Genomic DNA, 16,912 nt, shown 5'->3' with positions numbered 1-16,912 from the left:
CTTTAAAAAAACTTAAAAAAAAACAATAAATGTTCAGAGCGACCAATCACAGCCTGCGACTCTTTATTTAACCGGTCCAACATGAGGCCCGAGGGCCAGAACACGGCCGCCGGGGGGTCCGACATGAGGCCCGAGGGCCAGAACAGGGCCGCCGTGAGGTCCGACATGAGGCCCGAGGGCCAGAACAGGGCCGCCGGGAGGTCCGACATGAGGCCCGAGGGCCAGAACAGGGCCGCCGGGGGGTCCGACATGAGGCCCGAGGGCCAGAACAGGGCCGCCAGGGGGTCCGACATGAGGCCCGAGGGCCAGAACAGGGCCGCCGTGAGGTCCGACATGAGGCCCGAGGGCCAGAACAGGGCCGCCGGGAGGTCCGACATGAGGCCCGAGGGCCAGAACAGGGCCGCCGGGGGGTCCGACATGAGGCCCGAGGGCCAGAACAGGGCCGCCAGGGGGTCCGACATGAGGCCCGAGGGCCAGAACACGGCCGCCGGGGGGTCCGACATGAGGCCCGAGGGCCAGAACAGGGCCGCCGGGGGTCCGACATGAGGCCCGAGGGCCAGAAAACGGCCGCCGGGGGGTCCAACATGAGGCCCGAGGGTCAGAACAGGGCCGCCGGGGGTCCGACATGAGGCCCGAGGGCCAGAACACGGCCACCGGGGGGTCCAACATGAGGCCCGAGGGCCAGAACACGGCCGCCGGGGGGTCCGACATGAGGCCCGAGGGCCAGAACAGGGCCGCCGGGAGGTCCGACATGAGGCCCGAGGGCCAGAACAGGGCCGCCGGGAGGTCCGACATGAGGCCCGAGGGCCAGAACAGGGCCGCCGGGGGGTCCGACATGAGGCCCGAGGGCCAGAACAGGGCCGCCAGGGGGTCCGACATGAGGCCCGAGGGCCAGAACACGGCCGCCGGGGGGTCCGACATGAGGCCCGAGGGCCAGAACAGGGCCGCCGGGGGTCCGACATGAGGCCCGAGGGCCAGAAAACGGCCGCCGGGGGGTCCGACATGAGGCCCGAGGGCCAGAACAGGGCCGCCGGGGGTCCGACATGAGGCCCGAGGGCCAGAACACGGCCACCGGGGGGTCCAACATGAGGCCCGAGGGCCAGAACACGGCCGCCGGGGGGTCCGACATGAGGCCCGAGGGCCAGAACAGGGCCGCCGGGGGGTCCGACATGAGGCCCGAGGGCCAGAACACGGCCGCCGGGGGGTCCGACATGAGGCCCGAGGGTCAGAACAGGGCCGCCGGGGGTCCGACATGAGGCCCGAGGGCCAGAACACGGCCGCCGGGGGGTCCAACATCCGATGGTGATGGTGGTGGTGATGATGATGAGGATGATGGTGGTGATGATGATGGTGGTGATGGTGATGATGATGATGATGATGGTGATGGTGATGATGATGATGGTGATGGTGATGATGGTGATGATGTAATACTCATGATGATGGTGATGATGATGATGATGATGATGATGGTGGTGATGATGATGATGATGATGATGATGGTGATGATGATGGTAATAATGATGATGAAGATGGTGGTGATGATGATGATGGTGATGATGGTAATAATGATGATGAAGATGGTGATGATGATGATGATAGTGATGATGATGATGATGATGGTGATGATGATGGTGATGATGGTAATAATGATGATGAAGATGGTGATGATGATGATGATAGTGATGATGATGATGATGGTGATAATGATGATGAAGATGGTGATGATGGTGGTGATGATGATGATGGTGATGATGATGATGATGATGATGATGGTAATGATGATGATGATGATAGTGATGATGATGATGATGGTGGTGGTGATGATGGTAATAATCATTATGATGATGATGATGATGATGGTGATGATGATGATGATGGTGATGATGATGATGGTGATGATGGTAATAATCATGATGATGATGGTGATGATGATGGTGATGATGATGATGGTAATAATCATTATGATGGTGATGATGATGATGGTGATGATGGTAATAATGATGATGATGATGGTGATGATGGTGGTGATGATGATGATGATGGTGATGATGATGATGATGAAGGTGATGGTGATGATGACGATGGTAATAATGATGATGATGATGATGGTGATGATGATGATGATGAAGAAACACTAAGCTGTACCACCTACCACCGTTGCCGTAGTAACCGTGCATTATCGGCCAGTGTGCAGGAGGGAGGGAACACGGGGAGGACCGAGAGAGGAGGAGGAAGGAAGGAAGGAGGGAGGGAAGGACGGTGAGGAGGAGGAGGAGGAGGAGGAAGGGAGCGGATCAGGCAGTGGTGTAGAGGGGAGGAGAGGCGGAGAGGTGGCGGGTTGTTCTGCCGAGGAGGACGTGGCGGGTCCGGCGGAGTGAGCAACGAGCACCGGGCAGCGGAGCCATGAACCGGACCATGAACCGGACCTCCCGCAGGTAACACACCGATCCCCGGCTGCTTTCACCGGCTCTGCGCTCGGTTTCCTGCTTTCTCTCTCTCTCTCTCTCTCTCTCTCTGACAGACTCCGTGTCGCCGTCGGCCGCACAGATTTGCTAACGTGACCCGTGTTTGAGCCCCTCTGCCCCGCTGCGAGGGGTCAGCTGATCCCCGCAGCAGAGGAGCAGCGCGTGCAGCGGAGGAGCCGACCTCTGCACGCGCTGCTCCTCCGCTCCTCTCTCTCTCTCTCCCCCATGCTAACACCAGCTAGCCCCCGCTGCTCACTGTGATAAACAAGATGGCCACTGGCTAACTGCTAAGCTAACTAGACATGGCACCTTGCCCTGTCTTTGTATGCCTCGAAAAGCTGTAAATGCATCTCGCTGCTCTGCTCTGTGGCACGGCGGAGGTTTCTCTCGCCGGAGCATGAAGTTGTTGTGCAGGAATCAGATCACATGAGAGAGGAGAAGAAGAAGAATCAGCGCCGGATTGTTGCAGGCAGTTTGTGCAGAGGTTGCGTGGCGAGTTGAGAAAGGCTACCTGAGTGTTAGAGAGACAGGTAAACCACAGCTGGAGACACTTTGAGTCAGTGAGCTGCAGGCTGAGCGGGAGCAGAGGAGGCTGCAGCTCGGCTCCTCGGCTCCCGCTCAGCCTGCTGATGGCTGATTTTAGCCCAGACTGGGTTCAGTTTGACGGCTGACAGAGATCATAGCAGCCGGCCTGACTCTTAACTTTTCTGGGTGAGAGTGTCCGAGGAGGCCGCTGCAAGAGCCAGAGTACCAGTCCCAACACAGTCATGTATAAATACTCCGTTACAGTAAAAGTACTGCAGTATTATAGTGATGTAGTATGCAGTATTATAGTGATGTAGTATGCAGTATTATAGTGATGTAGTATGCAGTATTACAGTAAAAGTACTACAGTATTATAGTAATGTAGTATGCAGTATTACAGTAAAAGTACTGCAGTATTATAGTGATGTAGTATGCAGTATTATAGTGATGTAGTATGCAGTATTACAGTAAAAGTACTGCAGTATTATAGTGATGTAGTATGCAGTATTACAGTAAAAGTACTGCAGTATTATAGTGATGTAGTATGCAGTATTATAGTGATGTAGTATGCAGTATTACAGTAAAAGTACTGCAGTATTATAGTGATGTAGTATGCAGTATTATAGTAAAAGTACTGCAGTATTATAGTGATGTAGTATGCAGTATTACAGTAAAAGTACTGCAGTATTATAGTGATGTAGTATGCAGTATTACAGTAAAAGTACTACAGTATTATAGTGATGTAGTATGCAGTATTACAGTAAAAGTACTGCAGTATTATAGTGATGTAGTATGCAGTATTACAGTAAAAGTACTGCAGTATTATAGTGATGTAGTATGCAGTATTACAGTAAAAGTACTGCAGTATTATAGTGATGTAGTATGCAGTATTACAGTAAAAGTACTGCAGTATTATAGTGATGTAGTACTGCAGTATTACAGTAAAAGTACTGCAGTATTATAGTGATGTAGTATGCAGTATTACAGTAAAAGTACTACAGTATTATAGTGATGTAGTATGCAGTATTACAGTAAAAGTACTGATATATTATATATGACATCATTAGATTATTAATAGTGAAGCATTAGTGTTACACTACTTTATATACAGTTAGCTAGTTTATACTACTTTATATACAGTTAGCTAGTTTACACTACTTTATATACAGTTAGCTAGTTTATACTACTTTATATACAGTTAGCTAGTTTATACTACTTTATATACAGTTAGCTAGTTTATACTACTTTATATACAGTTAGCTAGTTTATACTACTTTATATACAGTTAGCTAGTTTATACTACTTTATATACGGTTAGCTAGTTTATACTACTTTATATACAGTTAGCTAGTTTATACTACTTTATATACAGTTAGCTAGTTTATACTACTTTATATACAGTTAGCTAGTTTATACTACTTTATATACGGTTAGCTAGTTTATACTACTTTATATACAGTTAGCTAGTTTAGTCCAGTGGTTCCCAACCTAGGGGTGGGGCCCCTCCAAAGGGTCAGCAGATAAATGTGAGGGCTGCTGAGATGATTAATGGGAAAGAAGAAAAAACAAAGTTCTGATACACAAATGTAAATAAATGTAGTGGAGTAGAAAGTAGCATAACATGGAAATACTACAGTAAAGTACTAGTACCTTAAACTGTACTACAGTAAAATACAAGTACCTCTAACTGTACTACAGTAAAGTACTTGAACCTCTAACTGTACTACAGTGAAGTACAAGTACCTCTAACTGTACTACAGTAAAGTACAAGTACCTCTAACTATACTACAGTAAAGTACTAGTACCTCTAACTGTACTACAGTAAAGTACAAGTACCTCTAACTGTACTACAGTAAAGTACTAGTACCTCTAACTGTACTACAGTAAAGTACAAGTACCTCTAACTGTACTACAGTAAAGTACTAGTACCTCTAACTGTACTACAGTAAAGTACTAGTACCTCTAACTGTACTACAGTAAAGTACTAGTACCTCTAACTGTACTACAGTAAAGTACTAGTACCTCTAACTGTACTACAGTAAAGTACTAGTACTAGAGATGCACCGATTGCAAAATTCTTGGCCGATACCGATTTCCGGTTTTTAAGGAGGTCTGACCCTAACCTGCCAAAACCGTTTTTTCCGATACCGATTTTCTATCTAAGAAATAATTATAATCATATAATAGACACTATATTTGTTTGGCTTGAATTCCCTTCTGCCAGGCAATATTCTGCTTATATAACTGCAATTAAAACCACAACTAGTGGTAGGCTATATGCTATCATAACCCCCCTTTTCAAGAATAAAACATCACAAATAAGGAATAGAGTGAGTTTCAACACTGACCAAAACATTCAGTCCGGTTTACACGTCAATAACTAACTTACATTCAAACAACAACATTCAAAAACGTCCCAGCAGTTGTCTGGTACAATGTAATGTATTGACTACCCCTCCAGTACCTCTCTACCCCTAGTACCCTGGGGAGCGTACCTATGTTCCCCGATCGCAGCTAATTCGGCGGCTAACTCATCTGCTAACTCGGCTGCTAACTCGGCGGCTAACTCAGTTACCTGTAGACGGGATCATCCCTATGTTCCCCGGTCACATACAAAGCGGGGAACATAGAGATGATCCCGTACCCCGTTGTGAAACTGACCGGGGATTTGGGTCGTCCTGGCACAAAGTGAAATAAGTCCAAATCAGTTTTCTTCCTGAGTCTTGCTAGTTTTTAGCTGTTTTGCTCTGGGCGCGTTGAGCTGCTACGCACCGTGCATGCGGGTCAGTTTGATCGGTCGGAAAACGGAAATTATGACAGTGACCGGCCGATTGATCGGTGCATCTCTAACTAGTACCTCTAACTGTACTACAGTAAAGTACTAGTACCTCTAACTGTACTACAGTATAGTACTAGTACCTCTAACTGTACTACAGTACAGTACTAGTACCTCTAACTATACTACAGTACAGTACTAGTACCTCTAACTGTACTACAGTAAAGTACTAGTACCTCTAACTGTACTACAGTATAGTACAAGTACCTCTAACTGTACTACAGTAAAGTACAAGTACCTCTAACTGTACTACAGTAAAGTACTAGTACCTCTAACTGTACTACAGTAAAGTACAAGTACCTCTAACTGTACTACAGTAAAGTACTAGTACCTCTAACTGTACTACAGTATAGTACTAGTACCTCTAACTGTACTACAGTATAGTACTAGTACCTCTAGTTAGTTGAAGGGTTTGTAGTTGCAGTCGTCACATTTAAAGGGCCAGTGTGTAGGATGCAGCGCCCCCTAGAGGGACCAGAGGGTAACCCTGTACCTGTAGTCTAGCTGCTCTGAAAGGGGAGTTCATGATACTAAACACGTGATCGGTGCTGTTCATTGGTTTACTTCATGCTTTAAATTAGCCCAATGAAAAGCTAGATGCTTCTTTACGTTCCCATCGCTCTCCACTAGCGCTGAGCAATAACCTAAACCCACATTTAGAAACTCTAATCTTAATCTTGCTCATGTCAGTTAATGGTGGTGTTCACTGTTGCCATGGCAGCAAAGGTTTCATATCTTTAAGGAATATAAAACTTGTCTCCAGATCAAACATGATCTTTACATAGTTCTAACCAAGTAAACTAGACGTTAACCACAGCGTCACACCTTAAACATCTTTACTCATGTGTGAGGGCAGCAGTGGAAAATACTAAACTAAACAAACTCGGCATCATCATTTACACCATCAGGACTTTTGGGGCCGGTCACCGATCAGTGAGCTTAAATAAACCGATCAGTGAGTTTAAATAAACCGATCACTGATCCGATCACGTCTTCTTTGTGGTGTTGAAACATTTTGCAGATGCTTCCCAACGAGGTTCTTTAGTGTTGCTCAGATTGTTTGTGTTTTATCTGTCTGCCCACAACACCCACGGCTCATGATTCAAGATTCACAAAACTTTATTGTCCGTCACATCGTGATTCAAACAAACGTGTCGGGTCTGTGGAACTTCTTCAGAGTAAATGAGATAAAACACAAGCCATCTGTAATCTCTGCAACAGGAGCATCTGCAAAAAGTTTCAACATGACGACATCGATCGGATCAGCGAATTAAGACATTACAGCCAATCTCACTAATTACATAAAATGCTAAATATCAGCCGATCAGATATGACCGATCAGACCGGCGGAAAGCCTAAAAGAAACTGTGAAAATACATAACTGTTCATCAAGAGTGGAGATAATAGTTCATTACAAATTCAATTAATGGTGATTTAGATTTTTGCCGTAATGGCCCAGCTCTACTCTCCACCATCATCAACGAACACACTGAGAGCAGCTCACAGAGGAAGCACAGAGTCTCCACAGGAAGCACAGAGTCTCTACAGGAAGCACAGAGTCTCCACAGGTCAGAGAGGAAGCACAGAGTCTCTACAGCTCAGAGAGGAAGCACAGAGTCTCTACAGGTCAGAGAGGAAGCACAGAGTCTCTACAGGAAGCACAGAGTCTCTACAGGAAGCACAGAGTCTCCACAGGAAGCACAGAGTCTCCACAGGAAGCACAGAGTCTCCACAGGAAGCACAGAGTCTCTACAGGTCAGAGAGGAAGCACAGAGTCTCTACAGGAAGCACAGAGTCTCTACAGGTCAGAGAGGAAGCACAGAGTCTCTACAGGAAGCACAGAGTCTCTACAGGTCAGAGAGGAAGCACAGAGTCTCTACAGGTCAGAGAGGAAGCACAGAGTCTCTACAGGTCAGAGAGGAAGCACAGAGTCTCTAGAGGTTAGACAGGAAGCACAGAGTCTCTACAGGAAGCACAGAGTCTCTACAGGTCAGAGAGGAAGCACAGAGTCTCTACAGGTCAGACAGGAAGCACAGAGTCTCTACAGGTCAGACAGTAAGCACAGAGTCTCTACAGGTCAGACAGGAAGCACAGAGTCTCCAGGTCAGACAGGAAGCACAGAGTCTCTACAGGTCAGACAGGAAGCACAGAGTCTCTACAGGTCAGAGAGGAAGCACAGAGTCTCTACAGGTCAGACAGGAAGCACAGAGTCTCTACAGGTCAGAGAGGAAGCACAGAGTCTCTACAGCTCAGAGAGGAAGCACAGAGTCTCTACAGGTCAGAGAGGAAGCACAGAGTCTCTACAGGTCAGAGAGGAAGCACAGAGTCTCTACAGCTCAGACAGGAAGCACAGAGTCTCTACAGGTCAGAGGGGAAGCACAGAGTCTCTACAGGTCAGACAGGAAGCACAGAGTCTCTACAGGTCAGAGAGGAAGCACAGAGTCTCTACAGCTCAGAGGGGAAGCACAGAGTCTCTACAGCTCAGAGGGGAAGCACAGAGTCTCTACAGCTCAGAGGGGAAGCACAGAGTCTCTACAGGTCAGAGGGGAAGCACAGAGTCTCTACAGGAAGCACAGAGTCTCTACAGGTCAGAGAGGAAGCACAGAGTCTCTACAGGAAGCACAGAGTCTACAGCTCAGACAGGAAGCAGAGTCTCTACAGGTCAGACAGGAAGCACAAAGTCTCTACAGCTCAGAGAGGAAGCACAAAGTCTCTACAGCTCAGAAACCGTCCTAGACGTCATGATACCGATATTAAATCATTACATTTTATAAAGCATGGTCTCTGAATCGTATCATACCTCATGTATCTAGATGCTTATCAGATCGTCTTATATTGATATCAGTTCAATATGATGTAATCTGATACAGTTCCTTGGTTAAAGTAGACATTGATTTTACATTATAAATGAACAGAAGTCAATCCTTTAAGTAGATATATTTTATAAAAGACCAGGAAACGTATCAGTTCAGAACCTTGACATTGAGTTTATTACTGTAATACATTACAAACTTAACATTCAGTCTTCATTACTGACAAACTAGAGCCGAAGAAATAAAACATTTGGAGAGAATAACAGTATCACACAGGGTTTTACCTGTGAATGTGATTAGGACTGAGAGATATGGGCAGAACCAAATATCACCATGTTTCTGACCAAATACCTTGATATTGATATTTTGACAATATTGTAGAGATGATGCTTGATGATGAGTTTTGTCTCTGCAGGTTGCTCCCAGTCAGCTGTGGGTGCTGAAAACAGAACGAGTCATTGTTGGATTTCCAGAGGAGACCCTCAGGGACTTGCCCCCTACCTGCTGGCCCCTCCTCTGTCAGGACAGGTAGAGTCCAGCCTCAGCAGCAGAGGGGGGAGTGGGAGGAAGGTGAGGAGGAGGAGGAGGAGGAGGAGTGGATAACCTCAGCAATACTAGTGTTGAATGAGAGTGAGGTGAGGAGGAGTAGCTCAGCCCCTCACCATGACAGACTTAGAGACTGAGTGTTTGAGTCTGGGGTTGCCCCCCGAATGCACCCCTGCCCCCCCGCCTCTGGAGGCCTCGCTGCAGGTGGACTGCGGCCCGGGGCCCGCCTCTTCGGCCCCGGCGCTGGCGCTCCTGTCCTCCGACTGCCCCACGCCGACGCTCAGCTCGCTGGCGGCGGAGATCGCCGAGCCGCTCGTGATGCTGCCGTGCGTGAAGAGCGAGCCGGAGGACGTAGACCTGGAGCCCATCCGGACCGTCGACCTGTCCGAGATCCAGCCGCTGTCCACCGCCGAGCTGGGCCAGGACCAGATCAAGATGGAGATCAGCGGCCTGGACTACATCAAATCGGAGCATCACGGTCACCACGGCAACCACCACCTGGGCCCGTTCCACCACGGCGACGCCACAGAGCTGGACTACAAGTCACACTATGAGCCCAGCTCGGTGTTTGACTACATCTCTCAGGTAAAACCAGACCGCTCACACCTGTAACAGTTCAGTATGAAGTCTGTCAGCCTGTCTGGATCCAGTCTGAGGAGGTTACAGTGTGAGGGGTCATCCCCAAAACCCAAAACCCAAAACCCTTACACACAGAATGATTTAATAGGATGATTAATATTATTTGGATCCAAACCAACAATTATTGTGTGTGTGTCCAAAGTAGGGAGGCGTGATGATATCAGCTGATAGACTCCATTTCTCTACCTCTATGACTGTAACTTAGTTAAACGTCAGTCTACAGCACGTAGGAGCCGTCCAAGATGAATCTACCTTCATGTTGCTGTTAGCGGCTCAGTGACGCCTTTCATGTATTTAGTGTTTTTATCTGCTGGAGCTTCCTCTGTGATCTCAGCTGTTTGTCTGTTGCAGGTGACGGACACGCTGGAGTACATTAAGTCTGACCACCACGTGGACCTGCAGTGCTACTACACACAGCTGGGCTCCCTGAAGTCCGAGTACCCAGAATGCCACGCCATGTCGGGCCACCTGCAGCACAACGGCCTGGAGTCCATCCACATGGCCGAGCTTCGCACCGAGCTCAACAAGCTGCGGCCCGACGCTCTGCTGATGGACGGCGTCGGCAAACTGGACCCTGAGTTTGAAGGCGGGGCGTTGTACGAGCTGCAGCCGGCCGAGCTGGGCAAGATGGCCGACGCGAGCGGGCAGGGAGGCGGGAGTCTGGCCGTCACGACCAAATCACAAAACCCGACGGCGAGGAAGCCTCGAAACATGCAGGGAGAGAAACCGTTCTCCTGCACGCAGTGCGGCAAGAACTTCAGCACGCTGGGAAACCTGAAAACACACCAACGCATCCACACGGGCGAGCGGCCGTACACCTGCTCGCAGTGCGGCAAGAGCTTCGGCCAGGCCGGAAACCTCAAACGCCACCAGCTGATCCACACGGGCCAGAAACCCTACGTGTGCGCTCACTGCCCCAAAGGCTTCACCAAGGCCGACGACCTGCGATCTCACCAGCGGCTGCACACGGGCGAGCGGCCCTTCATCTGCCTCACCTGCGGGAAGAGCTTCAGCCAATCGAAGGAGCTGAAAGCTCACCAGCTGAGCCACACGGGCGAGCGGCCGTTCTGCTGCCAGCACTGCGGCAAGAGTTTCACCAAGGAGACGAGCTACCACAACCACGTGCAGATCCACACAGGAGAGAAGCCCTTCACCTGCTCGCAGTGCGGCAAGACTTTCAGCAACTCCGGCGTTTTAAAAACCCACGAGAAGATCCACTCGGGCGAGCGGCCGTTCGGCTGCACGCAGTGCGGCAAGAGCTTCGGCCGCCTGGGCCACCTGAAGGCTCACCAGCAGATCCACACGGGGGAGCGGCCGTTCGCCTGCCCCCACTGCGGGAAGTCTTTCAGCCAGTCGGGTCACCTCAAAGCACACGAGCAGATCCACAAGCGAGAGCGAGCGGACACGGCGAGCAGCAGCAGCAACGGCGGCGGCAGCAGCAGCGTGGGAAGTGACAGTAGCTAAAACAGACTCCTCACCCTTTAACCTCCCGGAACAACAAAGTATTATTCCTCTTTTCTATAAATACTATATATGAATTTTTTTCCTTATGAATTTTCTTACATTTTCATACCTTTTGTGCTCTTTTGCATATATATATATATATACATATATGTTTATGTATATATATATGGGACTCTGACTGATTTGCTCTTATGCAAGTGTCTGTCTGTGTATGTGTGTGTGTGTGTGTGTGTGTCTGTCTATGTCTATGTATGTGTGTGTGTGTCTATGTCTATGTGTGTGTGTGTGTGTGTGTGTGTGTGTGTGTGTGTGTGTGTGTGTGTTGGGGGGGCTTGTAGATAATCTGTCTGTACTGTTGTGAGTGTTGAGCTTCATCTGAGGTGAACACATTCTGATACAGAGCACAAGTACTTCAGGACCAAGTTTGAGTACTTCATATTTTTGTAAAGAATCAGACCAGCAGCTCGGAGCCTCTCGAAGCCTCTCGGGCCTCTCGGAGACCCTCGGGGGGCCTCTCGGAGACCCTCGGGGAGCCTCTCGGGGCCTCTCGGAGACCCTCGGGGAGCCTCTCGGGGCCTCTCGGGGCCTCTCGGAGACCCTCGGGGAGCCTCTCGGGGCCTCTCGGGGCCTCTCGGAGACCCTCGGGGAGCCTCTCGGAGCCTCTCGGGGCTTCTCGGGCCTCTCGGAGACCCTCGGGGAGCCTCTCGGAGCCTCTCGGAGCCTCTCGGGGCTTCTCGGGCCTCTCGGAGACCCTCGGGGAGCCTCTCGGAGCCTCTCGGGGCTTCTCGGGCCTCTCGGAGACCCTCGGGGAGCCTCTCGGAGCCTCTCGGAGCCTCTCGGGGCCTCTCGGGGACCCTCGGGGCCTCTCGGAGCCTCTCGGAGCCTCTCGGGGCCCCGCCTCCTGACAACAATCCATCATACGAGTTTTTTAAACGCTCCTAAATCTAAACACGAGTTTCCCAAAGCAGCGAGACGAACACGTTTAGCCCTTCATACACGATGTGTTAAAACACGTTAAGAATGACACAAACATTTTTAGACATTAGAAAAAAGAAAAACAATCAATTAAAGTTACAATCCTGAAGATTTCAGTCTGTGGTTACCTTGGCAACAGCAGGTTAAACCTTTAGAAACATACATTCTGATGTTTATCCTCATTTTGGACACAAAAGCTTGAAGCAACACATTTTGGGCATTTTTGCTTAAATTTATTCAATTATCAAAATAATAGTAAATTAATTTCTGTCAATCAACAAATGGACTAATTAGTCGACTAATCGTTGCAGCTTTATCTGCATCAGACATTTGCAGACAGCATTTTACGGACCAAGCAACCGATCGGCTGACAGATGAATGGATCATGACAGTAACAGTAAATGTTAAATCAGAAACAGGGTGTGAGGTATAAAGATTGTAACTCGATGAAACATGTTTTACTTCCTGCAGCTTCAGAACCTGGAAGCTCGTTAATCTACTTTTCTTTTTCTTTTCTGCGAGCGTCTGAAGTTACGATGCTTCTGGGAAACAGAGTTGATGATCATGTTTGCCTTAAGATGCTTCTCAGGACGCGGGGTCCTGGTTCACTCTGCAGTAAAGACAACTTTTCAGTCTTTTGCCAACCAGTGTGAGGACTTTACTTTGAGCCAGTTTACTAGTGTTTTACTTCCAGCTGTGGCTGCTTACACATCTGTTACTGTACTGTTAACAATCTGGTTTTATTTTGGAGGGATGTCCCGATCTGATCTCAAAGATCAATGCCGGGCTGATCGAGGCTTTTTCTGACCGATGGCTTTGAGCTTTGAGCGAGAGCCTGAAGCTGATGTTTAGTTTTACTCAGCTGTCACAGAGGTGTTTTAAACCGCTGCCGTATCTGCAGTCCAACATGCAAGGCAAGGTTCAGTACTACCAACGTGAGGCAGCACTTAACCCTTCGTAGGTCTACTCAGCTGTTGGTAAAAGTCACTTTGTGTCATGAAATCTGGTCCAAAATCCTTTAATCCCAAATGTTCAGGGAAGATTTACCACGTGTATGAGGCATGTAATGCACAGACCGGCCATCAGATGGCGACATGGTTGCTAGAAACAGACCTTCACTGCTGACATGATGATGATGATCCTGCTGGAGTTAAACCCTTTCATACTGTTCATGTTCAGATTCGACCCTCTTCTTCATATTGCTGAGCTGTAACTGGAAACTTTTCTTAATGTGACCCACAGTTTACACAAATGGGAATAAAATGCATCTTTTTAAAATGTTTGTGCAGCTTATAAACATTTTTATATTTGCAAATATAGAACTTTATACCTGTTTTTATTTAGAGAGACAAATCAGCCTTCAAAAAGGTAGTGACTGTTAATCCATAATCTTTTATTAATGACTGACGGGGAATTTATGAATGTGAATTATATATATATATATATATAATATGAGTCAGAGTATGAACAGTATGTAAAGGGTTAATGTCATCTTGTAAACTCTCTGAGGGTTTATTGGCAGAGGTCTGTACAAAAACACAAAATTTGGGCTCAATAATAAAAAATCTCCATGTGTGATGATGTCATGGCTCCCGAAGAGGAAGCAAAGGAGTGAAGTGTTTCCTCAGTGTGTCCTACAAAGGGTTAAAAAAGAAACACTCAGGTAACTTTTATAAAGAGAGAAGTTTCCTGGAGGCAGCGACGTACCGCTCTGCTCTCTCCTCACTGAGCAGGAAGTTTACTGTCTTACTGCTTCACACACAGATATTCAGCTTCAGCAACCTTCAACCTCCTGAGACCTGAGCTGCTTTCACTCCTCCTAAATCTTATTAATTATAAAATAAACAGGTTTCAACCATAAAACTTGATAAAGAAGCTTTTCCTCTCTACAGTTCTAGCTCAGCTCGACTCGGTTTGGTACCAGGAACCTTTTCCATTACTATAGTTCCTCCTCAACGTGAGCGGGGTCGTCATAGCAACGCAAACACATAACCAATGGAGGACATGGAGGCGATGGTGTTCTTGCTCTTTTCCTCCCTCCCTTCCTTCCTTCCTGCTGCTGTATGTGTCTTTCTGTCTCACACACTTCCTTCCTTCCTTCCTTCCTTCCTTCCTGCTGCTGTATGTGTCTTTCTGTCACACTTCCTTCCTTCCAACCTTCCTTCCTACCTTCCTGCTGCTGTATGTGTCTTTCACACACACTTACTTCCTTCCTTCCTTCCTTCCTTCCTGCTGCTGTATGTGTCTTTCACACACACTTACTTCCTTCCTTCCTGCTGCTGTATGTGTTTCTGTCTCACACACTTCCTTCCTTCCTTCCTTCCTGCTGCTGTATGTGTGTTTCTGTCACACACACTTCCTTCCTTCCTTCCTTCCTGCTGCTGTATGTGTTTCTGTCACACACACTTCCTTCCTTCCTTCCTTCCTGCTGCTGTATGTGTCTTTCTGTCACACTTCCTTCCTTCCTACCTCCCTTCCTTCCTTCCTTCCTGCTGCTGTATGTCTTTCTGTCTCACACAAAGCAAGAGAAGAGAAACCAATCACTGGAACGCTGTTGCTATTTAAGCTTCCTGTTGTCTGTTCTGACTGTTCCTTCTTTCCATCCTTCCTTCTTTCCTTCCCTCCTTTCCTTCCTTCTTCCTTCATTCCTCCCTCCTTTCCTCCTTTCCCTCATTCCTTCCTCCCTCCTTTCCTTCCTTCCTTGACTCGAGGACAACAGGAAGTAGGCCTGCACGATATCAGCAAAATGTGCGATGTGCGATCACACTGTTCAATATTGCGATGACGATATGACTTGCGATAAATAAGAAAATATTTAAAGTTTGCATACAGTTCCTGTCTCTTTCAGATTTTCAGCTTTAAAAGATTCCCTGCTTTTAGGTACTCTAAAACACTGAATAGCTGATTGTAATTACCGCAAATTCCGGACTACAGAGCGCACCTGATTAAAAGCCGCATGCTCTAATTTTAGAAAGAAAATCAATTTTGTACTTGTACAAGCCGCACCGGATTTTAAGCCTCAGGTGTCCCACGTTGTAATATGAGATATTAGCTATGGTTGGTCTGGCGATGCCTGACAGCCATCACGCATTTATTGTGTATTATTTTATCATTATTAAGGCAAAAGAACTCAATTTATGTCCATGGACATTGTAATGAATAGGATATATGCTTAATATTAGTTTACATCCAGCGTGCTGCGTGGACTTCAATACATCTGCTGCACCGCTGCTATCACAATTATCAAATGCTAAGTTTCTACAGTCTGTGACTGTGACCCTCATAAAAGTAATATTTTACAAATCTGCATTATATAAACTAACGAAATTCGTTAAAGTAAGTCATTTGGCGACTTCTAAGTCATTAAACTAAGTCTTACTTTTACTGGAGTAATCTACCTCGTTCTGTCATTGTACGTCTTGCTTTGAATTAAAACCTACTGAGCGAACTCTCCCGTTCTCTCCTATGAACGAGTCGGACGACAACGTGTATCAACCATGAAGCACAGTGAAAAAATAATAAAGTACGTAACAGCCGCATCATATGATTTTCTTCGAGTATTTTCCATGTTGATGAGAGTCAGTACAAATGACTGATTTACAATAATAAAGCGTGCTTGATTTATCACACAATTTCATTGGACCTCTGTGAACTACTCATCAATTTTATTGGTCTACTGTTACAAGGCAAAATGTTTTGGACGCCACGAAAAAAAAAAAAAGTGTGCGTGGCCAATTTATCGCATTACAGACCAGCTTTTGCGATGGGTTCATCGCGAACGTTCACATCGCAATGACGATGAAAATTCGATTAATCGTGCAGGCCTAACAGGAAGGGTTAAAAATGCCGGCTTTGATTCTTGTGTGGGACGGCTCATGACTCTTCCTGTGACTCTCTGACCAATCAGAGGCCGGCAGTCTGATGATGTCACATTTAGTAAAAAGCAGCAGGAACCAGGAAGTATCCCTGACGGAGTCGAGTCGAGTCGAGTCGAGTAGAGCTGGAACTGTTTAGAGGAAAAGCTCCACAATGAGGCCTGCCATCTCGATTTTACACTGTAATGTGCTTTTTCTACCACTAGGTGGCAGCAGGAGGGAAGCAGGTCAAAGGTCAGAGTCTCAGGAGGTTAGCGTGGTAGAAGCTGAATGTAGGAACATATCAGGATCAGACTGGGACCTTGTTGTGACTCAGCTCGGGACATCCTGGCTCTTACAGTGATCAGGTTACACCACAGTGATCAGGTTACACCACAGTGATCAGGTTACACCACAGTGATTTTTTTTTATTTCTTTTTTTTTTGAGATGATAATCAGCTGAGATGACATTCCTTCGGTTCACAACCCGCCGACTCAGTTTTTTCAGTATCAGGACCAAAACGCATCAGCACAATTTAACCCCCCCCCCCACCTCCCTCAGTGCCCCCCCCCCCCCTTCCCTCTCCCCCCCCGTCCAGATCGCTCACTGTGTACAAATCTTCTATTGATAATGTCATTCTTAAAAAAAAACAACAAAAAAAACAACAAAAAAAACTTTAATAAAAAAAATAAAATAAAATGAACAGCAGCAAAAAAGAGAAGTGATGCAGCATCTTGTACTGGAAATGACTTATTAAAGAAACTAATGGCAACTCCTGCTTCTTCCTGTCTCTC

General features: G+C 47.3%; 1 protein-coding gene across 2 annotated transcripts; it reads left to right on the top strand.

Annotated features, from left to right (window-relative positions):
- The first annotated feature begins 2,302 nt into the window (after positions 1-2,302).
- si:dkeyp-113d7.1 (uncharacterized protein LOC407709 homolog) lies at positions 2,303-11,750 on the top strand. 2 transcript variants are annotated; one of them, XM_053337899.1, is made up of 3 exons: positions 2,303-2,435; positions 9,055-9,770; positions 10,176-11,750. In XM_053337899.1, exons 2-3 carry the CDS (start codon positions 9,303-9,305, stop codon positions 11,286-11,288), a joined length of 1,581 nt encoding a protein of 526 aa, XP_053193874.1. In that variant the 5' UTR covers positions 2,303-2,435; positions 9,055-9,302; the 3' UTR covers positions 11,289-11,750. The 2 variants fall into 2 exon arrangements, with proteins under 2 accessions (XP_053193874.1, XP_053193875.1); XM_053337900.1 differs by lacking the exon at positions 2,303-2,435 and adding an exon at positions 2,494-2,995.
- Positions 11,751-16,912: the final 5,162 nt, after the last annotated feature.

This window comes from Scomber japonicus, chromosome 18 (genome assembly GCF_027409825.1).
Source record: "Scomber japonicus isolate fScoJap1 chromosome 18, fScoJap1.pri, whole genome shotgun sequence".
NCBI classification, from domain to species: domain Eukaryota; kingdom Metazoa; phylum Chordata; class Actinopteri; order Scombriformes; family Scombridae; genus Scomber; species Scomber japonicus.
The sequence above is the reverse complement of the archived record's forward strand: the minus strand, read 5'-3'. Positions and strand labels throughout refer to the sequence as shown.